Source organism: Telopea speciosissima, chromosome 3, assembly GCF_018873765.1.
Source record: "Telopea speciosissima isolate NSW1024214 ecotype Mountain lineage chromosome 3, Tspe_v1, whole genome shotgun sequence".
NCBI lineage: Eukaryota > Viridiplantae > Streptophyta > Magnoliopsida > Proteales > Proteaceae > Telopea > Telopea speciosissima.
The window spans coordinates 58,232,542-58,258,562 of NC_057918.1; the positions used below are offsets into that span (position 1 = coordinate 58,232,542).

Below are 26,021 nucleotides of genomic sequence, written 5' to 3' on the forward strand. Positions count from 1 at the left end.
TAGTTCTTTCTCCACAATTATACCCACTCTGCTTCTATTACTATGGTCTCCCGAATACCAAAGTTTGAACTCATTCATAACCTTAGTTTTGTTACCCTTCATCTTGACATTTGGACATATGCGATATTAATCCTACATCTCCTCATAATATCTACCAACTCCAGGCTCTTACCCGCTAAGGATCCAATATTCCTGGAAGATAGTCTAATCCTACGCTTCTGGGCTGAAAAACTTTGTCTCACTTGCCCTTGACTACTTATCACCACACTCGGGAGTCGGCACAACGCGTTGCTTACGGGGGACACCCTAGTAAAAAGAGCACGCACATGAGATCAAGAGAAAATAGATCATAAAACAAAATGATCCATGTAAAAGGTGATTGGCATAATATATTAAAGTGTTGGCTGCCGACCTAATTCACCACTATATATATATATATAAGTATATGCAAAAGGGTAGAAAGGAGAGGACACAACTAATGCATTAAAAGACAAACTCAATAGGTCAGCACAATTAAATTATATTAATTTTTCAAACCGAATAAGGAACCAAGTAAAATTATATTATTTTTAATATTTTAACCAGTTTGGATGATAAATTCTATTCCTTTATAATGTTTGAAAAAAGTTTGGTGGAATGTAGCCCTAATAAACAAGATTTTTTTTTTTTTGTGAAAGATGAAAAATAGTTGGCCCAAACACCTAAAATAAGAGCTAAATCAAATATAAAACTGACTAAAGGATCAACTACTAAATTGAATTGAGTTGTTTCGTTTTTAGTTTTGAAAATTGTGTTTCAATTCACAATTTTGTTTAGTTTTGATTTTTGCATTTTGCATCTTGAAAAACCGAACTGATTGACACCCTTAGGAGTCCGTTTTATCTTATTCAGTGCACTACATATGGTTGCACTCTCGATGTAACCATTCCTCGATACATTGAATATTTCTTTTTAGGTAGAAAGAATGCCACCCAGTTGCATCAGATATGTCGCCCCGGACTCTGACACAGGGGCACACAAAATGATCACCACACCCCTAGTCATTTCTCCAGGGGGTATAATGGTCATTTCAGGTGCCCGTGTCATAGCGCAAGGTGGCGTGCCCTGCGCGACTGGTGGCATTCTCTATCACTTTTTTTAATAATTTTTCCTACATCCCCTCCCACTCTGGGACCCTGGGAAGCTTTTACCACTTCCAAGTCCAAGCTCCGACGGGGTCATGCATCAAATCAAAATCCCAAGACTTTCCTACTCCGTTCATTTTCTCAACCAAAAAGCACACCCACTCTTTTTCTCCTCCGGCCCCAGTCCTCACCTACGATTGCCAGAAGACTAAAGACAAAACGTGCTTGAAAATTGCCGGTTGGTCTTAGCCGGAAAAATAGGTTTCCGGCGATTGGTTGGCGATGATTTCTCCGGAAAACAATAACTGGCTCTATGATTACGGCGTTATTGACGATGTTCCTGCATCAGACGGTGAATTTCAAGTTTCGGCAACCGGGTTTCACTGGCCTCCTTCACAGGGCTTGAACCTTTCATCTACTGTCAGGTTGGTTGGTCTGCTCTCTTCACTGAATCATCCTCTTACCATTCATTTTCTTTCCCTTGGCTTCAATTTACAAGCCCTTGTGTTTGAATAAACAGAGAAATGTTCGGCTTCAGTAGAATCGCACATAAATTTCTTATTTGGGTTTCCTTTTTCCTATTCCTTTGGTAATTGGTATTATTTCTTTGATGATTCATCTGTGTAATGCATGGGTAGAGAAGATTCTTTTGAGGAAACAACAGATGTGACCTTGAATGGTTGTGTTTTTTTAAGTATTGATGAGTCCTTGAATCTGAACCAGGACAGTTGAGATTGTAGATAAGGATTTTTGGTTTTCTTCTACAAGAGAGACAGAAAGCAGTGATTAAATTTAAGGATTTGTGGTATTTCGGAAGGATATGATCGTTTGTTGGCGGGGAATCAGATCATAAGGATATCATCTCCTATACACCTATGGATATCAGGCCTATTTTGGATGATATTATATATATTTGTCATCCTATTTTATTTCATGTAATTTTTTCTTTTGTTCCAAGGGAGTAAAACAGCTTTGCTGATTCCCTGGTAAGGAAGGCACTGTTGGTGACATGTAAAACAGTTTGGCTGAATTCCGATCCATGGATGATGGAGTTATGCTCATCTCCATCCATGTGTAAGTCACGTTAATTTCAATAAAGTTTCTCTTTCTAATAAAAAAAAAAAAGACTTTAAAGATCAGTGTGATCATTCAATATGAATCATTGTAGATTTGAATTCGGTGGGGCCTGAAATACATGCGCTTTGTGCATGTGAATTAGATACTAAATAGTCGCGCTTGGTTCTTTTTTCTTAGTAATACTTTACCATTAGTGGTAATTGGTAGAGTTTGCCAATTTTTTGGTGTATTCCTTGCTGCAACCAATAGGGAAGAAACAGTTGTAGTTGGTGTTTGCTTAGATATACTTTACTAGGAGTGAAAATGTTACGGTCCCATATCAGTCATATGGAGGGTTGATCCCACATCGAAAAGGAAAAGGGTGTGGGTTGATATGGTGGTGGGTTCCCTCACCTTTAAGTCAGTTTATGGGTGTCAAGTGTAATATTATTCCTTGATTATGATTCTTCAATAGAGGAATGTATATATACAGGGTACAAGAGATTCGCATATACAACGAAACAAATAATGGAGATTACATAGAATATTAGATTAACAGAGATTGTGAAAGAATCCATATCGCATGTGATCACGATTTCCCAACTATGGTAGAGTCCTTATCGCATGTGATAATAGTTGCTTGAAATAGGAGATTGAGTCATACATGGAATGTACAACCGTAGGAGAGGGTGATATTGTCAATAATGGGGTTGAGTTCTCTTAAGGTTCGTATCAATAGTAGCAGAGCCAAGACATGGCCCTACCAGTGGATTCCTGTATTCTTCCCCTATTTTATGTCATTCCTCTCCTATGCACGTAAACGAAAAACGGTCTTTCAACAAGCCTCAAACACTTACCAAAGTACATGCTTAGGAAACTCATTAGACACCCCTACCCAATAATAGATATGAAGCTCATTGGAGAACAAAATCTATTTACATCTTCCTATCCATTCTGTTACTTTGATATTTACAAATCCGTAATCCATCTCATAAGACTGCAACTTATAAAGAATCATTGATTTGGAAATGTGTGAATGGTAGCTCTTGTTGCCACACCCCACCCAAACTAAGCCAGGTTTTTGTGATTGAATGTCATCAACATTATCAAAATCTCCAGGATCACAATTACAGTGGTTCTACTCACAGTTAAATCAAAAGATTAAATAATCAATTCACAACTGAAGATTAACTATATAATATAAATGTCAAGAATATATCAGAGTTCTAAGTGATATTGTATAAGTATGTATCAAAATTCTCAGCTTTACATCTTGTATCATGTACTTTATATACTCAAAGATTATTTACATCAAAGGAGTTCTCAAACATAACGAAAGAAATAAAGTTCATAACAACTGTCTCATCAGACAAAATCCACTGAAAGCACAGCTGTCACAAGCACAGGAGTCATCATGCTCAACCAGATCGGCACTCCCAAAATCACCACCCAGATCATCAACAGACTGAGAGGCATCAACATCATGAATCTTCTCCACCTCACCTGCAAGATCACCTAAAAAGAAAGAATCCTCGAGAGATGAGCTCTACTGAGCCCAGTGGGAGGAAAACACACAAACATACGCACATAGTTCATGGATGCATGTCATATTTTAATATCAAGAATTAATCCTAACAAATAGAATGCCTAAGTCTCATAAAGGGTGTATGTGCTACTGCAACACACTAGGTTGTATCCCTGGTCTCGGAAATTGCACATCGGTCACCTAGCGATACAAGTCATACAACTCTAGTTGCGGGTAAAAGCCTGTCGGTCTCGGATGCGCCATCGGTCACCCAGCAAACCCCCTTGATAACCCTAGCCCTCGTCCGGTCCCGGAACTAACACATCGGTCACCAGGGTTTAGGAATGACATCCTAGAAATAACACATCAGTCACTGTCATTGGTTATCCAACACCTTACCCCCTGTTGGCAAGGGGTGTAACATAGGGTTAGATAATCCTAGCCGCATGCTCCTATTCATGATGAATCAATGTGCATGTGTAAGAGTATAATCCGTGTCCATATCACGGTCATACAAACACACATGACAGTGATCACTCAATATGCATCATAACAGTTCATACATAGGGACTTGAGTGAGAAGACCCGACACAAGGCATGTGGGTCCCACAGAGGGTTAATGCCGTTTGGCAGTTCAACACCATCGGATTATCAGACCTGTTGATCATTGGATCGACCTCTCAGATCAACCGGTGGCTGTTGCTGAACTTAGTCAGCAGGCTTTTGCTTCAAGGTCTCAACCAACACATTAAAGAGAATATAAAGCTTACCTCTTGGTCCTCAATGGTCATTGTCCACAATTAACCAGTGTCAACGGGTGCCATGGTGGGACCTACATCATTTAAAATTAATAGTTAGACCTGCTTCAGGTGTCGGTATGACACTTGTCCATCCCTTGCTTAACGAAGCTCTTGGCATGTCCGTCATCTATTTCAAAGGATCCATGTTTTAATCATTTTTGTTGCATGACCAACAAATTGTACTTGCTTCTAGAGACTTGTCTGCTGTTAATTGATGATGAGATACTATTATAAACTTCCCTTGGTACAACACTACGAACATCAATTTTTGGTTAGACAACTCCCAATTTGACTTCGTGAAGCCTTAATTTTAAATGTGTCATCACTGATGTGGTACTGCCTAAACATGGTCCACATAATATTCTATTTTTTTAGGTCCCTTTTTCTTATATGAATATTCATTCTTATTTTGTATTTTCCCTACTATTAGGTAGACCTTTCTGCATGTTTTTGTGAAATCTAAAGTTCTTTTGATTTGCTTCGTTTACTTAAGTTTTTTAAATGTATAGGAAATTGTAGCACCCTTCTGTAATCAATTTGTGTGTTGTTGTGATGCTTCTACGCAATATCCAACGTGGCCACTCTCTTTCATTAAGGATACCAAATGTATGCAATAAGTTACTTTTCACTGTTTTATGTGATACTGGAAATTCAAATCCTAGATATGACCTGACTGGGTACTTGAATTCTGAAATTTACATTGCAGGTGTTGTAGTTACTCTTGTTAAAAAGAGACTTAGATCTATAATTAAGATTGTTCAATTTAAGATTAGTGTGAATCACATGATTCATATCATGAATTGTAGATCTATTCAAATGATGATCTGCAAGATTTTAAGAATCATGTTTTCATGTTCTCCTGTTCTCATCCCATGAGTAACAGATTTCCAGAGTCTTCCACTGCTTCTATCATTTAATTTGAACTGAAAGGTGATTTGTAGTTTTTCGTGTTGATGAGTTTTGGTCTGCTGTTCCAGAATGTTTAATCCAAAGATGTGACTTGATCCTGCAAACTATGTATCTTGTGGGTGATTGAGAGATAAGAACTGGAGATGCTAGGAATATCTTCAACGTTGCAACTGGAACTTCTTGGGATATGCATCTATTTGACCTTACTATAGTTTGATACTTCAAGCTGTTGGAACCAGGAGCTAAGCCTAGAAATCTAGGAGGAAGCTATAATCTTGTGGTTAATCATGCCACACGTAAAGATTGAGAATAAAGACTGGTTAAAGCGGCTTATTGTGTAATGTGATCCCTGGTTATCTCTTCATAAGCTCCATGCAACAATTCCAACTGCCCAAGCACTGCATCTTACAGGCGATAACCATATTTCCAGTTGCAATGACATACTGGAATTAACTTCATAAGTCTCACTAATATTAGGGACTTGATCAAGAATGATGGGAGTTAGGAACCCTTCTATATTTAGGAATGATAATTGTCTCCAGCAAAACAGTTGGAGTGACTAAACCATGACGTTACTGAAACTGAGAGAGAATTGTTTTTGAAGTTGCTAGAAAGTTCTTCCTGTTATGGAGGTACATGCCCTGTTTCAAAACAGGGAAAATGAAAATCTTGCCCTCATGTGGTTGGTTAAAAATTCTGTCCTCCTTATGATTAGACATTATGAATTTACATGGCAAAACTGGTCATGAGTCATGACAAGACCATGAGATTCCCAATATTAAGAAAGAATTTAAAACTATTCAAGAACTGGTTTGGAAGGTTCCCCCTTTATTTGGAGTCGGTTTTCATGTATCAAAACTCGGATCATTAGTTTTATCTTCCTTCTGTTTCTGAGTTCTAATGCTAAATTATTTCATCAGAGGGGTCATCCGGTCCAAGACTGAACCTGACTGCCTGCTCTGCAACTTTGGTTGAGCTAAGCTGATGGGCTCCTCCACTCTGCTTTGTATGACATTGTTGGGTGTCTAATCAATTTTTTTTTTTTTATGACCTTCCCCAGACCCCACAGTGGGAGCCTCATGCACTGGGTATGCCCTTATTTATAGAATTTGGGGGGCCATGAGGGTGGTGAGTTGGAGCTAATTGTGATATTCATTCATATCAAGCATGTATTGCCATTTCGTACTGTTTTAGCAGTCCTCCCCTATCCCCTAAGTTTACGGTTTCGTTGTTGGAGCCTATAACCTTTTAATGCAGTGGTAACCTTGAACCAGTGAAGTCCAATGGGAGATCAGCTTGCGACAGTATCGTAGGTATATAAGGATAGAACCCTAATTGAGAAAAAACCTGATAACTCAATTTAAACGGGTCAGATATACATGAAATTCTGGTTGAATGGTCTATTTGTCAAGGATAACGAGTCTGTAAAATCTTATGTTTAATGGTCCGATTTGAAGACATGTGGTAGTCTCGAAAATAGCAAGTCACTAACAGAAAATAGGAAGTAGGAACCAAGAAATAGTAAGTCAAACCCAAAATAGAAACATGGTTCAGAAATAGGAATTAAGGTGCACAGAAAATAAATAGCAAGTAACTTCAGCCAATAGAAACGTGTAGAAAATAGAGATAAATGTAAAAGTACTACTGTAACAGAACTCATAACCGGGCTACAGAATCGATCTCGAACCAGGGAAGAACCAGTGGGAGACCAATCGCAATGAGATCGCATGTGAGGACAAACCAGTATTAAGAACAAAATTCTTTAACATTTTGGGAAAAAAAAAAAACATTTGAAAGAAATAAAAAGGATATGACCAAGGCTTTACCACTTGGTCTGCAGGAATAGAATCACCACCATACTGAACCTATTGAATTACCACAAAGAGGTGTTACAACTGCACAACTGCACAACTCTCCAGATTCATCACAGAACCAAAGAAAAAGCAAACTTTATTTCTCAACCATTTCTTCTATTGTAGGAGTACATTGTTTAATAAAAGACTCAAAGATAAAAAAAAATGCAACTAACTGGAACCTTCCCTATGTGGACAACACTACTCAAAAAGAGAAATCATAAAAATAGTAACTCTTAACTATTAATTTAGAAACTATTACAATAATAGAAGATAATTACTACTAGGAAAGCATTCCAGCAGATATTCTAGTAATTTTCAAGATATTCTAGCAGTGGGTGCATCTTCTTGTAACTAATTTGGTGAACTGACAAGTTATAACCTTTTTTTTTATTGCCCCTTGTCTTATTCCCAAAAGTTCTTTTAGTCGGGTAAAAAAGGATTTTCAAAATAATTTGAAAATGACTTACCATTATGTCATTCTCAAGAGCCGTCATCGTTTTGCATACTTTCCAAGTACTCATGTGAAATGATTACATTTTATCCTTATTGAAAGAAGTGTGTTATATCAAAAGGTCAAAAAAGTAAGGTTACAACAAGATTTCCCCTTTATTTATTTACTAATTACGTCTATACATGGAAAAATTCATCGAGCAACCATTCATGTTTCATTGTGGATGACAGATGACAGATTAAGTTCTACCTGTTCATTTTTATATTTCTGATACGTTTTTATCTGTATAGACATGCATAGCTTTGGCCTTGTATCAAGTATGTCCTCGAATAGGAACTGATTGGAGGGCTAGGATCCATGTAGCTGACCCCATTTAGTTGGGGTAAGGCTGAGTTGTTGTAGTCATTATTTAATTATATTTTGATGGCTAGACTATCTTTTTCAGTGTGGAAATTGATGGCTTCTTGGGGGATTCAGATGCTTTGAAGGAAATGGGCTCCCGAAAAAGGTACATACATTCCTGTATATTTTGTTAAATGTTACAGAAAAAAAACACATGGTGCATTGCCTTGATCAATTACAATGATGTCTTGTTGCCATCACTTGTTTTCGCCAAGGCTTTATTTTGTATGTTGTTTACCATCGTTGAGTTTTACAACTGTGGCACTTTAGCAAGTTAGGGTTCTTTTGCGTCTCTCTGTGACATACACAAACACTAGTGTGCCACTTGTTTGTTATACTCTTTAACTTATTAGTGATTTCTGTTGCAGGGTGAGGTCGGAATCATGCTGTGCTTCTGGGTCCAAAGCATGTAGGGAGAAAATGCGAAGAGATAGGCTGAATGACAGGCATGCACCCCCCTCTTGTGCCAATGCTTCATTCAACCCACCTGTCATCTTTTCATTTTATTTCTATTTGAGTAAGTTGAGGGTTAGGTAATCATAACCCTGTCAAAATTTGGGCTGAGTGGGCTGTAATTCCCCAACCAGCCCTGACATTGTTGTCGTCTAACTTCTAGTGAGGGGGTGCCAATGGATCCCCATTTGTCAGATTGACCAGTGAGCACAATCTCGTTTAGTAGGTCTAGTTCCATCTCTGGGGTCCTTATAATAGGGTTTGGTCAGTGTACAATATGCTGATACCTGATTAGCGATTGGTTTTACTAATGAATAACTGATACATTCAGGAATACATGAATGTTATGAAGTTTCAAGGTTAAATTGATCTATTTTTTGAGTTTTAGCAGTTATCTTATACCTCTTTATTTTAGTTATCCTATATGTTTAGAGAGTATATGATGAATTCCTCATTTAGTACTCCATGTTTTGGTCGGTGTGCTCTGATACTACATAATATTATGTTAGGACATGGACCCAACAAGACTGGAATCTAGTTGTAATTGGTCTAGGAATTGATACAGCCAATTCTGACTCTTCGACATCCCTATGATTAAAGGCCCAGCCCCTTTTTCCTTTTGCTGCCCTGCACGGATGCATCCTCTCTCCCACGCAAGAAAAAATGGGATGAGCACCATAACACACCTGACTATTGCAGAACAATTTCATTCTTCTGGTTTGGGCCGGGCAGTCCCAACCCGATCTAGGCCATTGCAACACCTCTCTCTCTCTCTCTCATAGCAACTTTGAAATGATTGCAAGGTTCCTGGATTTGGGTTCCATCCTTGAGCCTGGAAGACCACCAAAACTGGACAAGGCAGCTATTTTGAGTGATGCTGTTCGTATGGTGATTCAGTTGCGCAATGAAGCCCAGAAACTGAAGGAGTCAAATGAAAGTCTGCAGGAGAAAATTAAAGAGTTGAAAGTGAGCCCACAACTTCTCACGTTCTCTGCATATTTCGTATTGTTGCTCTTTTGAATGTACAGTTCGTTTTCCTTTCATCCTGATCATAATTTAGTTGTTGCTGACCTGGATGGTGCTGATGTTTGTTTAGGAAGCGGGTAAGATTAGGTTGTTTGCTGTGAGTTCTATTGAATTGTAATTCTAACTTTGTAGGCTGAGAAGAACGAGCTTCGTGATGAGAAGCAGCGGCTGAAGGCAGAGAAGGAGAAGCTGGAGCAAAAAGTTAAAGCAATGAATGCTCAACCAGGGTTTCTGCCTCACCCTTCTCCCATCCCGGCTGCGTTTGCTGCCCAAGGCCCTACTGTCAACAAGCTGATGCCTTTTGTCAGTTACCCGGGAGTTGCAATGTGGCAATTCATGCCACCAGCTGCTGTTGACACCTCACAAGATCATGTTCTCCGTCCACCAGTTGCATAAGTCAATAGATTTCAGTGATTGATCTTCATGTAGTTCTGTTCAGTCCATGTTGATTATGTTACATTTCTTGCAGTCAGAAAAGCTGGATTAAGTTGGTGTGGATTCCCTTGGAGGAAACTCCCCTCTGATTGAAGCAGAGAGCTTGTAAATGTCAATAAGCAAATCTGGTAATTTAGTTTTGGGCTTTCTAGCTGTTTGTACCTCCTCATGCCTGTGTTGAGACATGCACTGGGTTCTTAATCCTAGTTTTTAGGTATGGTTGTAATTGCAAAATGCTTAGATAAATTGGAATATCTGAAAAATAAAAAAAAACCAATCATAGTGTCGTTTAGCTAATAAATTTTAGAGTAAATTGCACTGACCTCTCCTGACTTAAGCCTTAATTACATTGACCTCCCCTACGTTTCTTGACAATTACCCAGACTATTACTTTCCAAACTTATTACAAGCAGGCAAACAGTTAGTGATTTATGGTTAGTTGATGACGGCAGGGGGAAGTAGATTCTAAATTGATGACTTTACCCATCTATGAAATAGTGGGACCCACATTAATGCACCCTTTTTCTTTCCTTTTCTTCTTTAGTCTTCTTCCTCTTGCAATCCCACTCGCACCCACTCCTCTTCAACCCCATCCTTGCAAGCCACAACCCCCACCCTCTGTCCTTGAACTACACCCGAGCTGCAAATTCTATACAAGGATCAAAAACTCGGTTTCGACCTAGTTGAAACTGAGTTTTGGTCGAAACTTGAGATTTTTTCCCATTGATGGAGAAATCATGGTTTCGACAAAAAAAAGAGACTTTAAATCTTTTTTTTTTTTTTTTGCAAGTAGTCTATTTTTTACATTTTAAACACAATTCATGAATTATTTTCACAAAAAATCACTCAAAATGGTACTTGTGGTTGTGACCCAAGTTTATTAATGTACGTGCTGATACAGACACTATAGTGGTATTATAAATATAAATATTTAGTTCACATAATTTTTAAGTACATGAACCATGTATAATACATATTATCCAAATAAAACATTAAACTGCTCTTTTCTCAATTCGATGTAGAGTTTCTTGGTGGGTTTAATTCACGAGTAGCGTACCACTAAAGATTTCGAAGCCGTTCATTCGAATGCACAACATACATATCCAATGACATGTTATGGGACCAATTGTTCTTATAGTCCATTATTGCCCAATGATAAGCCCTATCATCAACTTGTCCAAGATATCCCAATCTAAGGAAGGGTTCTCCGAGAGTGTAAGAAAGTGGATTTGGTACACATGGCTGGGATGGATACCCGAAGATACCATCGACAAGAGATGATCTAGCACCTGACCCATTCCCATATCCATATGTAGCAGCAAATGTATCATGACCACTCTCATATCCAAATAAACTAATGCTCTCAAAGGATGGTCCACCAGCATATCCACCCCCCATACAGTCCATACTTTGTGGCAAGTTTGATGGAAAAATGCCAAAATTGGGTGAAAAATGATTGTGAAGGGTCGAAACCACCGAAACCAGAGGGTTTTTGTCAAGTTCTTGGTGAGAAATGGCTTTCTCGGTCAAAATTTGGGATTTTATATACATGGTTCCATATGGTTCAACCAAGTTTCGATCGAAACAGTAGTTACGATCGAAACGCTGGATTTTTTTAAAATCACCCTTCAACTCGTCTCAGAAACCTGTGAAACTGAGTTAACTCGGTGGTTTCGACAGGTTTCGGTCGAGTTCTTCTTCCATGATTCTATAGTCTATACACCCTTGCGGTTCTGTAAGGACCCCGCCCCTTGTTTTCAGTGTCTTCCATCAATGGATACGATGTGAATTCATTATGCACCTTCTCAACATTCACTTCCCCCCTATGAACTCCATGGATTATTGTGAAGCTACTGAAACATATAAGGACTTAGAGAGATTTGCTTCTTATCCTCATTTTTTTTTTGTTCTTCTTCCGACAACCTCTCCCGCCCTCATCCGCCCCACCCCTCTGCAACCACGCCCTATCCCCACCCGCCCCCACCCTTCTGTAACCCCTGTTGCATCAAGAAATTATCGTGTAGTCTTGCGAGTGCCGTCACCTGCAAGTGGACCAAGGGGTCAACAGAGAGAACCGGTGTGGTTCTGACCTAGGGCTCTCCGATGCCAAAGTTAGATCTCTTGAGCAAATAGATGAATAGTGATTATTCAATATGAGTTTAGATGTCCCCTCTAAGGGTGGTGTACCTTTCCTTTTATAGTGGAGTATGATGATGTGGAGAGTCCCAGTTTGATGGCGAGTGTGCCGTTGAGTGGGTAGCAGGGCTCTATCCTGATTGGTCATCTCCCCGCGGGAGGAAGTGTCCCAGTGGTATCAAGATCCTTGACGGATAGATACTCGCGTGTGGTGATAACGTCATGGGTGCTTGAATCCGTCTGGGTGACGTGGCTTCTAAGCGGTGGCCTAGAGTCCTGGTGGTGGCATAAGTTTGTAGTGACACGATTGGGTGATAGACGAGCGGCCTCAGTGTCCGTGTACATCACGTCTGCGTCCACGATGCCACGCCTGGGTGAGAGGCCACACCTGGGTGCAGGCCGCGCCTGGGTGAGAGGCCGCTCCTGGGTGAGGCCGAGCCTGGGTATAGGCCGCGCCTGGGTGTGTCCGCGCCTGGGTGAGGCCGTGCCTGCGTGAGGCTGCTCCTGGGTGCTGGCTGCGCCCGAGTGGGACCCCCGGTTGGTTCTCCTTGGTTCTGGAGCGGGTCGCTTTGTGACACGTGGCAGCTGCTGACTGGTTCGGTGAATCTTGGAATGTATCATTTGCCCCCCACTCTCTTGAGATACGATGTCCAAGAGAGTAGATGCCTTTATATAGTGAGGGGTCCGCAGCTAATGAACTTTCTTTGTGGGGCTTGCCTGTAAATCTATTAGTGAGGTAGAAGAGGTTGGGGGTTCAAACCTTTCCTCCTATACTTTTCCCTCTTCTTTTTTGCTTTGTTGTTTTGTAGATATATGTCCCTCTTCTTCACTTTCTCTTTTTTCACTTTTCATTTCTCTTTCTTACTTTTTGTCTCCCACTTTTTGCTCTTCTTGAATTTCTTCTTTGCATTGCACTTTTGTCTTTTGTCCTCTTTTTGGTTCCCACCATGTGCTTATCCTTGGGTCACCTAGACTAGTGTCTATTTTTTGGTTTTCCTTCCTTTGGTTTTGGGTCCCTGTGCATGCCTTGTGCTCACTTAGTGCCTTACTTACTTGGAGGGCTTGAGTGGTGCTTAGCTTGAGTGCCTTGCATTTGGTGGTCTCTGTCACTTGATCGTGCTCGTGGTGTGGTCGCATCGTCATGTGTTTGCTCCCCCGTGCGATCGCCTTTCCACTAAGGTAAGTTCGACCCCTTCACTTTCTTTTTTTTTTATTTTTTTATATAGGGCCACACCTAGGTGAGGCCGCGCCTGCTGGTGTGAGGCCACGCCTGGAGTGGCCGTGCTTAAGGGCGTGAGGCCGCATCTGGGGTGGCAGCGCCTATGGGCGTGAGGCCGCGCCTGGGGTCACCGCGCCTGTGGGTGTGGCCATGCCTATGGGAGTGAGGCCGCGCCTGCGAGTGTGAGGCCAAGCCTAGGGTGGCTACGCCTGGGGTGGCCAAGCCTGCGGGTGTGAGGCCGTGCCTGGGTGGCCGCGCCTGCAGGTGTGAGGCCGTGCCTGGGGTGGCCGCGCCTGCGGGCATGGGGCCACGCTTGGGGTGGCAGTGCCTGCGGGTGTGAGGTCGTGCCTAGGGTGGCCGCGCCCGTGGGTGCGATGGACCCTCATGCTTCTCCACTCTCCTTCTTCTTGTCTGTGATGGATCTGATGTTTATACTTTGCAGGTGGTCTTCATTTCATTTTTCTTGCTAGCTTCTTGTCTGGGAGATCGCTTTCTTGAGTAAGTAGTCTATTCTTCTCTTGTCGTTCATGTCGTCTCCTGATGACCTTGGCCCTGCTTCGATCGGGGTTAGATCTTCAGAGGAGCGTTCCCCACGATCGCCTTCTTCTGTGTGTACTCCATCCTCTATACCTTCCCCCAGTGCTATTGATGGGGGTGTGGGACCTTCTAGTGTCTCTGGTTCTGGTAGGGATCGTAGGCCTTCTGGGGCGGCGTCCTCAGTCGCCGGTCCTGTTGAGATGTTGGGTCATGTTGCCAGTATCTTGTCCCCTTCCGACTTGGTCTCCCTCCGTGAGGAGTTCCACATTCCCACTGAGGTCGTGTTACGTATTCCTAGACCATGGCGAGTATGCCTTCTCTCACTGTGCAGATGAGACTGCCTCTACCGTGCCTTTTTCCTCCAAGGTCTTCACCTTCCTATCCCTTGCTTTGTCGAGTTGGTGCTAGAGCATTGGCACCTCACCCCTGGGCAGGTGTTGCCCAATTCTTGGAGGGTGATCTTGGGTTTCTATATATTTTTCATCCACATGGGGTGTACCACCACTGTTCCCCTATTCTCCCACTTTTATCTGTTGAAGAAGGGGAATCATGGATGTTATCACTTTGCTCACCGCGTGCTCAAGGGGCCCTATGCCTCTTTGGAGCTTCTCACAGGGATCACTAGCAACGTGAAGTATTGGAGGGATCGCTTCTTTTTTACCATGGTCCCTCGATGCCCACTACGGACTGTTAGGGAAGCCATTAACCTCAAGAGGGTCAACTAGGGGCTCGAGCTGAGTGATTTTGTGGGTGACTGCCTCAAGCAATGCCTGGGTCGCGATCCATTCCACATCCAAAAGTTGGACTCGGAGGCCTTCCTGTCCCTTTAGAAGCTGAGTCCTGGTAAAGCATTGTCTTTTGTACTTGATTGGCATGTCTGTATTTTAATATATATGTCATCTGACTGGTTGGGCAGTTTATGCAGTGGATATGCGTCCGGATTTCAGTTTGCTCCGTGGCAATCTGCGGAGGAAGGCCGCTTCTCAGGGTGGTCCATCTGTTGGAGTAACATATGTTGGTGGTCCTTCCGCACCTGTGGTTGTTGGGGAGAAGCGAAAGGGTGGTCCAAGACATGCCCATGTGACGAGCTCTGGTATGTATGTCCTCCTTCCCCGTACTTCTCCTGATGATGATGGTGTTTCGGGCTCTGTGCCTCCGCCTCCTATTGTCACCCCCTCCGGGTCTTCTGCATTGCCCCTCTCCAAGGGGAAAGGGGTGAGTTCCTCCGATGGTACTGCCACTGATCTTCCCGCTATGGATGAGTCCCTGGTGATCACCTTGGGCATGCCGGAGGGTTCTACCTTGGCTGGATCCGGCGTGTCGCGGGAATAGGTGGACAAGGGGAGGCTTCCTACCGCGAGGGTAGCCTTGCAGAGGCTTAGCGATGCGTGTCTGGCCCAGACTCTCTACCATGATATGGCTTTGGTGAGTTATGCCTTTTTGTTTCGTTATGTTTGCTGCTCTTCTTATACTTAGAGTGTTTACCACTTGTCATGCTGATTATAGGTCCATCACCGTGTTGCTGAGGCAGTGCTTTGACTGGAGGGTCACGCTTCTCGCGAGGTGCAGATACAGCGTACCCTGCGTGATGTGGAGAGGGAGCTCCAGGGACATATCAATGCCTGTGAGAGGGCCGAGGCCCGCACGTAGAGGGCATCGAAGGAGCTCGCGGTGGCGTCCGGGAAGCTCCTGGAGGCATCTGAGGAGCTTCGAGTGACCTCTGCCGGTGCGGCCGAGAGTTCGGCCAGGGTTCTTGCCTTAGAGGAGGAGCTTCATGCTTTGAGGGGGAGTCATGAGGCGGAGTTGGCATCTGCAAGCGAGCGAGCTGTGGCTGAGTTCCAGGCGTCCTCGACGTTCTCGGCGTTGTATCAAGAGCAGCTTCAGTCGACGTATAAGGGAGGGATCCGAGACTTAACCGCTTGTGTCCTCGAGGTGACTCCCGGTTATGACTTCTCCATCCTGGGGTTCTCTGAGTTTGCTGCGGCGCTTCCTGGTGTTGCGGTGGTGGAGAGCGTTCCAGTGCCAGAGGTTGAGACTGCCCTGCCTGAGGGGGGTGCTGCTGTGTGCCTTCCCGAGGTGGACCTGATGTCTCCTGCTGGGTCGGAGGTGACCCACGCCTCTGTGGTCCCTTGACCCTATGGCCGTATCGAACTTATAGACGTCTTGAACCTTTTCTTTTTGAACATGAGTTGTAACTATTATGACTTCTCTATGTGATCGTTGTTGCTTTTCTTTGATTGCACTATCTCTTGGTGGTTGATTGCGCATTGGTGCCCTATGACCCTTGACAGTCATGGGACTTTGGTAGTGGCGTTGCGCCTTGGTGGTCATCAGACCTTAGTGGCCTTGCGCCTGGGCGGTCATCAGACCTTGGTGGGATAACGCCTTAGGCATAAAGCCTCAGTGGTGGCATAACGCCTTAGGCATAAAGCCTCAGTGGTGGCATAACGCCTTAGGCATAAAGCCTCGATGGTGGCATAATGCCTTAGGCATAAAGCCTCAGTAGTGGCATAATGCCTTAGGCATAAAACCTCGATGGTGGCATAACGCCTTAGGCATAAAGCCTCAGTGGTGGCATAACACCTTAGGCATAAAGCCTCAATAGTGGCATAACGCCTTAGGCATAAAGCCTCGATGGTGGTATAACGCCTTAGGCATAAAGCCTCAGTGGTGGCATAACGCCTTGGTGTAGTGGCAGTGATTCGATTGAGTGGTAGAAGAAGACAAGTATTCCCGAAACACCTCTTTATTTTGAATGAAAATTTTCAAATTGTCCTTGAAACAGTGATGTCGTCTACTGCTACTGTTACCACTACCACTACTGCTACTACTTGACTGCTACTATCGATGGAGCTGTTGCTTCTACTGGTAATACTTTTTCAGATGTTCTGAGTTCCAGGTGCGGTCTACCTTCTTGCCCCCTGGAGTCTTCAAGCGATAGGTCCCTGGTCGTATCTGCTTGGAGACTATGTAAGGTCCTTCCCAGTTGGCTGACAGCTTTCCTGCCTTTTGTGGCTGTGATGCACTTGCCCTAAGTAGGACTAGATCTCCCTGGTAGAATAGCCTTTCCTTAACCCTGGCATTATAGTACTTGGTAGTACGTTGTTGGTAGGCGACTTTCCTTAGTAGTGCTCTCTCACGGACCTCATCTATAAAGTGTAGGTTCGCCCATAGTCCATCGATATAGGTACGTTCGTTGAAGTGCAGAACCCTATGGGACATGGCGCAGACCTCTACTGGCGCCAATGCTTCAGTGCCATATGCTAGGCGGAATGGGCTCTCTCCTGTGGGTGTCCGTACTGTAGTTCGGTACGCCCATAGAACGCTTGGTAGCTCTTCGACCCATTTCCCTTTGTCTCCCTTTAGCCTTTTCTTGACTCCTTCCAGTAGTGTTCTATTGGTGACCTCCACCTGACCATTGGCCTGTGGGTATGCTACCGATACAGGTCAATAGTCGATGTTGTAACTTTGACAGAATGCTTGGAATTTGGGATTGTTGAATTATTTGTCATTATCTGAGACGAGGATCTGTGGAACCCCAAACCTGTAGATGACGTCGTCGCAGACGAACTTCTCCATCTCTGACTCTGTTTTCTTGGCCAAGGGTTTAGCTTCGACCCACTTGGTGAAGTAATCAATCACGAAGACCAGGTAATTTCTGTTTCCCGGTGCTGCGGTGAAGTTTCCTAAGATGTCCAGCCCCTACATGGCAAAGGGTATGGGGTTGAGGATTGATGCTAGCTTGGTGCCGGGTAGATGGGGTACTGGGCCGAATAACTGACATTGCTCGCACTTCTTGGCATATTGTATGGCCTCCTCTTACATTCGTGGCCAGTACAGTCCCTGGCAGAGGATTTTGTAGGCTAGGGCTCGTCCCCCCATGTGGCTTCCACATATCACCTCATGGACTTCTGTTAGGGCGTACTCTGCCCCCTTAGGTCCTAGGCACCGGAGTAGTGGTGCTGTTGCCCCCCGCGTGTACAGTACCCCATCTAGGACGGTGTACATTGCAACTCTCATCCTGATCTTCTTTGCCTCAACCTTGTCTTCTGGTAAGACGTCGTTCTGGAGGTAGTTGAGTATGGGGTCCATCCAGCTAGGTCCCTCCTCGATTTTGTTAACCTACTTTTCCTTATACGTTGGCTCATGCAGGATCTCAACATAGACTGCACTAGCCAAATTTTGGAGTTCCTCATTGGCTAGCTTGGATAGGGCGGCGGTGGCGGCATTCTCATCCCTGGGAACTCGAACCATCTCAAAATTCACAAAACCCTCAATCAATGCTTGAGCACGTGCTAGATATGATGCCATCCTATCATCTTTCTCCTCGTACTCTCCATTCACTTGATTCACCACAAGCTGGGAGTCGCTCCGGGTGGCTAGGTGTGTGACTTGAATGGCCTTGGCCACCCAGAGTCCAGCTAGTAGTGCTTCGTATTCTGCTTCATTGTTGGATGCTTGGAAGGTGAATCGGAGAGCATATTGGATACGAAATCCTTCGGGGCTCGTTAATATGAGGCCAGCGTCGCTTCCTGCCACATTACTCGACCCGTCCATGAACATGTCCCACGATCCGGGATCCTTCTCCTTGGGTTCCCCTATCTCTGGCTCGATCTCAGATAGGGTACACTCTGCAATGAAATCTGCCAGGGCTTGACCTTTGATGGCTGTCCTTGGTTGGAACCTGATGTCATGCTCACTTAACTCCACTGCCCATGCTATCAATCGTTCGGAGACGTCTGGCTTGAGGAGTACCTTCTTCAGCGGTAGGTCTGTGAGGACTGTGATGGTATGGGCTTGGAAGTATGGTTGTAGCTTCCTAGCCACGATTACCAATGCATAGGCTACCTTCTCGATCTTGGTATACCTGGTTTCTACATCAATCAGAACATGACTGACATAGTAGATGGGCCTTTGGACTTTGTCTTCTTCTTTCAGCAGTACTGCGTTGACCGCAATAGGGGTAGTGGCCAGGTAGAGCTGCAATTCTTCGTTAGGTTCTGGTCGCCCAAGCAACGGTGGGCTCTCTAGGTACTCCTTCAATTCTTCGAACGCCTTCTGGCACTCTTCTGTCCATGTGAAGTCCAGAGGTTCTTCAATGTTTTGAAGAATGGTAGGCACTTGTCACCTACCCGTGACACGAACCTTGAAAGGGCGGCGACCCTTCCATTCAACCTCTGCACTTCCCTGATTGTTCAAGGAGGTGCCATCTCTTGGATGGCCTTGATCTTGGATGGGTTGGCTTCTATTCCGCGTACTGAGACCTTGAGCCACAAAAATTTTCCTGACGTTATACCGAAGGTGCACTTTGTAGAGTTTAGCTTCATCTGGTTCCTCCTCAGTACTGTGAATGCTTCCTCTAGGTCAGTCAGGTGCTGGCTGGCGTGGATGCTTTTCACGAGCATGTCATCTACATATACCTCCATGTTGCACTCGATCTGTTCCTCAAACATCTTGTTGACCATCCTTTGATAGGTGGCCCTTGCATTCTTCAACCCGAACGGTATGACGTGGTAGTAGTAGTTCTCCTTGTCTGTCCGGAATACGGTGTAGGACTCATCACCCTCATGCATGAGGATCTGGTTGTACCCGGAGTAGGCATCCATGAAACTCAGCATCTCATGGCCGGCGGTGGCATCGATCAATAGGTCGATCCTTGGCAGTGGGTACTCATCTTTTGGGCATGCCTTGTTCAGGTTGGTGTAGTCGACACACTTCCTCCACTTCCCACTTGGCTTTGGTACCATGACCACGTTTGCGAGCCAAGTTGGAAACTTCTCCTTTCTGATGAATCCTGACTGGCTAAACTTCTAGACCTCTTCCTTGATTGATGCTTGTCGGTCGAGGGCGAAGTTACGCCGCTTTTGTTGGATGGGCTTCCTGGTTGGGTCAACATGTAGTCGGTGCTCTACTATGGAACGTGGTATTCTAGGCATGTCAGAGGTTGACCATGCAAAGAAGTCCATGTTCGCTTGGAGGAGGTGTCCAAGTCCTTTTTTCTGTTCCTTGCTTAGTAGTAAGCCAACCTGTACGACCTTGGTCATCCCTGCTGAGGGGCCATGGGATGAGGTCTTCCATTGGTCTTCCTCTTCACTTTGTCAGTTCATCTCTTTAGTCACAGACCATGTTCTCTAGGCAGAGTGCCATTCCGCGGGTGTTACCATTATTCTTCTTCATGAAGGTGGTGTAGCACTCCCTTGCTTTCTTTTGATTTGCTCGGACTTCGCCTACCCCATTCTCGGTGGGGAACTTCATCTTCAGGTGGAGTGGCGATATGACTCCTCTAAGGGCTATCAGAGACGGTCACCCTAGGAGACCATTGAAGGACACCACGGACTTGACAACCATAAAGTTCACCATGATAGTCACTTGTCGAGGATGTACCCCGAAGGTGACGGGTAGTTCTATGATACCTCTGATGGAGACGGTGGCACCTGAGAATCCATGGAGGTAAGTGGGCTCTGGTTTGAGATGATCCCCCAAACCCTAACTGTCAATAGGCGTCCAAGGAGAGTACGTCTACAGATGCCCCTGTGTACAAGTCGGTTGGCTACCTCCACCTGTACTACCAGGGCATCCTCATGCTGGAAGCTTAGTCCTTCTAGGTCTTCATCCGAGAAGGAGATCACCGTCTTGATCTTGGCTATGTTACTTGGCTTCTCTGCCACTCCCACGAACCTGGCATGGGCTTTAGCCTTCCTGGTGGACTCTTGCCCCGGTCCTCCAAGTATAGTGAGGATAGGAGGTCCCTTGGTGCCATTACGTTCTGTTGCATCTCTCCGCTCTTCTAGGCGGTCTCTCTCTCGATCTGTTCTTCTTTCTTCTCATCTCGGTTCTATTTTGTCTCCGTCATGACCTCTACCTCCTTGACCTGAGCGGTTGTCACGTCTCCCCTTCACATACTTGTTCAAGCTTCCTGCTCTTATAAGTTGTTCAATCTCTTTCTTCAATTGATAGCACTCCTCTGTGTCGTGACCATTCTCTTTGTGGAAGAGACAGTACTTGTTAGGGTTTCGCTTCTCTGGTCCTACTAGCATGGGTCATGGCCAATGGAGTAGGTCACGGTCTTGGATCTGCATGAGGATCTGGGACCTGGTGGTGTTCAGTGGTGTGAACTCAGGGCTGCTTACCCTCTCACTTCTCTCTACGCGATGGTCAGTCCTCCCAGATGGGCGGTCGCCCTTCTCTTGTCGACGCTCTATCCTCGACCTCTTATTTTCTTTGCTGTCATCAGGTGCTGACCTCTTGCTGTCCTGCGGCTTGGCCTCGATTATCTTCGTTCTAGCTCGTAGTACCTCAGCCATATTTGTAAACTCGTTGCACTACTCCAGGAGCTCTTTCATAGTCCTGGTCTCATGACGTGCCAGGTCCTTGATCAGGTCCAGGTCCCTGATACCTCCTGCTAGGGCTGCATGCTGTGTCTGGTCGTCCAAGTCTCAAACCTCCAAGGACTCCTTGGTGAACCTGCTAACATACTCCCTGAGAGATTCCTCAGGGTTTCGTACCATGTTCAGTAGGTTGACGGTGGTCTTCTTCTGCTAGACACTACTCTAGAAGCGGGTGACGAACTGTTCGTATAGCTTCGTGAACGAACCTATAGATCTCAGTCGTAGTCTGAAGAACCATGATGTGGCTGCTCCCTTGAGGGATGCAGGGAATGCCCGAAAGGAGACCACGTCTGACCCACCATATAGTGTCATCATGCCATTAAAGTAGTTGATGTGGTCATTAGGGTTAGTGGTACCACTATAAAGTTCAAAGGTGGGTAGTCGGAACCTGAAAGGTAGCGTGGCTGACATGATCTCTGTCAAGAATGGGTGTTGTCCAGGTATGGAATGTGTCTCTCCTTTGGTCTGCTTCTTCAGCCCTTCCAGCTTCTCATCTAGGTCGCAGAGTCTTCGATCGAGCTCCTCATCCCATGTCTGTCTCTCATGCCTGGCAGGACGTTCACTGCGACCTCATTCACACTCTCTCCTGGATGTCTCCTCTCGCCTTGAGTGTTGGCAGTATGGTGAATGGTCACGCCGCGATGAACCCTGTAGCGAAGGTGAGGGGCTTTCCTCTCTGTAGGTCCGGCTTCGTCGTGGTATGTGACCTTCTTCAAGTCGTCTGTCGAACACAGACCTCTGGACCGATCTTTCCGGGCTAGGCATCCTCGCCCTGGGTGTTGGTGTCCTCCCACACTCTGACCATGGTGGGAGGTCTCTTGTTCTCCTGGGATGCTGGGAAGGCTCCCACCGCTGCGGAGTAGGGGTTACCCGTCGCGTAAGTCTCTCTGATCCCACGCCTCTGAGAGATGATCTCCTAGGGTTTGGCTCTTGTCGAGGTACGGACTCTGCTCTTGCTGACGGTGACGTCCTTCGACGGTGAGACATCGCACGCTGTGTCAAGTATTCTCGAACGAGTCGTTGTTCATCGAGGATCTGTCGCTACAGGTTGTTGATCTGACCCACAGTTGCTGGTGCATTGGGGTTAGGTATCACCTCCACCACCACATCATCTGCCTCGTCATTGTTGGGCTTGTCGACCACAAACTGGTCATTAAGGAGGATCTCTTCCTCCAAAGGGACATAGTCCTGGTCATTGGCTTTGCGGTGAGAGCACTCTGGGGGTGGTGATCCATCCCTCGCCACGTTGTTGGTGGTTGTAGTCTTCCTTCGTGCCATTGAATGAATATGGAAGTGAGCTAGTAGATGTAATGGCTAGCGTCGTTCCCACAGACGGCGCCAATCTGTTGCGTCAAGAAATCATCGTGCGGTCCTGCGTGTACCGTCACCTACAAGTGGACCAAGGGGTCAACAGAGAGAACCGGTGTGGTTCCGGCCTAGGGCTCTCCGCTGCCAAAGTTAGATCTCCTGAGCAAATAGATGAATAGTGATTATTCAATATGAGTTTAGATGTCCCCTCTAAGGGTGGCGTACCTTTCCTTTTATAGTGGAGTATGATGATATGGAGAGTCCCAGTTAGATGGCGAGTGTGCCGTTAAGTGGATAGAGGCCCTGGGTAGTAGGGCTCTATTCTGATTGGTCATCTCCCTGCGAGAGGGAGTGTCCCAGTGGTATCAAGATCCTTGGCGGATAGATACTCGTGTGTGGTGATAACGTCATGGGTGCTTGAATCCGTCTGGGTGACGTGACTTCCAAGCGGTGGCCTAGAGTCCTGGTGGTGGTATAAGTCTGTAGTGACATAATTGGGTCATAAACGAGCGGCCTCGGTGTCCGTGTACATCACGTCTGCTTCCACGATGCCGCGCCTGGGTGAGAGGTCGCGCCTGGGTATAGGCCGCGCCTGGGTGAGGCCGCGCTTGGGTGCAGGCCTTGCCTGGGTGTGGCCACCCCTGGGTGAGGCCGCGCCTGGGTGCAGGCCGCACCTGGGTGAGGCCGCGCCTGGGTGTAGGCCACGCCTGGGGCAGGCGGCGCCTTGGTGTAGGCCGCGCCTAGGTGAGGCTGCGCCTGGGTGCTGGCCGCGCCCGGGTGGGACCCCCGGTTGGTTCTCCTTGGTTCTGGAGCGGGTCGCTTTGTGACACGTGGCTGCCGCTGACTGGTTCGGTGAATCTTGGATGTATCAACCCCCATCCTCATCCACCCGCCCCCACCCCTCTGTGACCCTGCCCCATCTTTGTAGCTTTGCCTACTCTTCTTCATTTCTCTAGTTCTGCTTCCTCCTCAATCTTCATTGTAGAAGGTAGCCTAGCGATAGATGATGATGGCCGTGAATCAAACTCAACCAGTCACCAGCCTTATAGTGGCTCACCCCCTCCAACTGCAAACCTGATCCAGAACATGGTGCTTGATTTCAGCATTCTTCTACAACTAGAAAGATTATCATTTATCGAGTTGCATCTATGTTTCTTTAGGGATTCAGGGAGATTTGCTTCTTACCCTCTTCATGGCTCGTTCTCTCCCCATCTCTATCTCTCTTTGCCATTTCTCCCCCTTGAGCAACCCTGTCAAAAATGGCTCCTCCGAAGACCAATGCAGTTTTGGCAAGGGTTACATCTACGATCTCCCACCAACGTTCAACGGAGAGCTCTTTAACAACTGTCAAGACTTGGAACTCTCGCTGCGACGCTCTCTCCAATGGTAGTTTCAAACAAACAGTCATGGGATTGACACTAGAAAAAGACCTCTCCCTTCCTACTGTCACCAAAAAATGGCTTAGGGTAGCTTATCCAGGAAGTAGTACAGCATCTGGCGGTTATGAAATGCAATGTCCGTGGGGCATAATCATAAAAAATCTGTGGTTTATATGAAAGGGCATTTTGGTCAGAGCATATTTTTCACTAACACGGTTAGCATCAGGGGGTACGGGAGTAATTGTCAGAAACATAGGGGAGGTCAGTTTAATTAAGGCTTAGGTCAGGGGAGATCTGTGTAATTTAGGCACCGCTTGATAACATTCCCAGAAACAGTTTCTGGTGTTCTTTTTTGCTGAGAAACACACCAGAGCACAAAAACTGCTTGATAACCACTGTTCTTTATAAATTGTTTTCTGCAGCATAAATCAGAATTTATACTCTCCAGAAGACATTTTACAGAACATGTCTGCTTGCTCAGCACAAACTGATTAAAAACTGTGCCCGATACTTTTAACCCAACCCCACCCCAAAACCTAACAATTATTCAACGAAGGAACTCCTCTCGCTCTCTCGCTCTCTCGCTCTCTCGCTCCCTCGATCTCTCACTCTCTCGATCTCTCGCTCTGATTGCTCGCTCTCTGTGGGTTCTCCTAGAGATCAATCTCACAACTTCATGAAGGTCTCGTTCTCTCGCTCTCTCGCTGCCTGGAACTCTCTGGGGGTTCTCCTATAAATCAGAAGGGATTTCGGTGGCGCATTTTACAGTGCTTCTTCACGCACTCTTCTCCCTGGTCTCACTGCCTCGTCTCGCTCTCTCGCTCTGTCGAGCTCTGGGGGTTATCGATCTGAACGGATTTCGGTGGTTTTCTGCAACTCTGAAGGTAACTCTCTGTCTTTTCCATCATGCACTCTCTCTCGCTCACTCTCTCTTTCCCTCTCTGTCACTCCCTGTTCAAGATTTTAGGGCTTTTTTTTTCTTCTCATTTACTATTTTTTTTTTCATGAGATCTGTAGTGTATTATTTTTTGTATAAATATTGAGATCTGTAGTGTATTAATTAATCAATTTTTAGATTCTATATGTTTTGATGTCTCAAAGACCTCTACCCTTGAATTTTCCTTGTTATATAGGCTTGAATTTTTTCAGCCGAATGGGTTGCTTTGTGAGTCTTGTCTCTTGATCTGGATGTTCCTCTATTATAGATGCTAGAAAGAGGGAAAAAACAGGGATGAAATAACTTGTGATGTCTCTTCATCTGGATTTTCCTCTTAAAGTTGCAGTCTTCATTTTTACCCTTGTACCCATTAAATTTGATGTTTTTAGTTAAAAATAATTGGATGAAGCCAACGTGACAAGATCCCTGAAGTGATTCTGCAGTTGATCTTTGCTAGTGAAATATTTTATTATTTGTATGAATCAAAACCTACAAACCCCAGTTTGTTCCAAAACCACCACCAGATGTGATTTCAAGGGGTTAAAATCCTCTCTTCACTTGCTGATTGGGTTGAATCTTAGTTGCATTCAACAAGTCTATGTATCATCTACCTCCCCTTAAAATCTTAGGTCCAACTGAGAAGCACTAAAGGAGTGCTATCCTTCAAAAGTCTGCTGGTTTGTCCACCTCTTGCCTAGCTGGAGGTTGAAGACAACCCCAAACCCAAATCGTGGGTTTTGTTTTTAAGGCCTTATTTCTTAGTTTAAAAAATTACCCCCCTTCTTATTCCTGTAAAACCATGCCTCATTCTAGTAGTGAATAACTGACTTTAGTGATTAAGAATCATTAGACCAGTGAATTGTTAAGAGGCACATTAACCTGAAGTTGACTTTGGAAAACAGATGCATGCTTCCACGCCATGCAAATTTAATGGTTCATGTGCATGTGTGTATTTGTGTTATTCTCTGTCAATGAATGACAACAGGTCCATTACTAAAGTTTCCCTATTATCAATTGCATAAAGGGTGTTCAAATGTCCATCCTCCATGTTATTAAGTCCAAAGATCCATTTTTTCCTCC

General features: G+C 45.0%; 1 protein-coding gene across 1 annotated transcript; it reads left to right on the forward strand.

The window, feature by feature from the left end:
• The first annotated feature begins 1,228 nt into the window (after positions 1–1,228).
• LOC122656723 (transcription factor ILR3-like) lies at positions 1,229–10,183 on the forward strand. Its single transcript, XM_043851343.1, has 5 exons — positions 1,229–1,549; positions 8,167–8,229; positions 8,492–8,569; positions 9,380–9,542; positions 9,735–10,183. Exons 1-5 carry the CDS (start codon positions 1,407–1,409, stop codon positions 9,996–9,998), a joined length of 711 nt encoding a protein of 236 aa, XP_043707278.1. The 5' UTR covers positions 1,229–1,406; the 3' UTR covers positions 9,999–10,183.
• Positions 10,184–26,021: the final 15,838 nt, after the last annotated feature.

Coding starts and splice junctions, on each gene's coding strand:
- LOC122656723 (XM_043851343.1), top strand. CDS start 1,407: ATGATTTCTCCGGAAAACAATAACTGGCTCTATGATTACGGCGTTATT. Junction 8,570..9,379: donor AGAGATAGGCTGAATGACAG/GCATGCACCCCC, acceptor AATGATTGCAAG/GTTCCTGGATTTGGGTTCCA. Junction 9,543..9,734: donor AGAAAATTAAAGAGTTGAAA/GTGAGCCCACAA, acceptor CTAACTTTGTAG/GCTGAGAAGAACGAGCTTCG.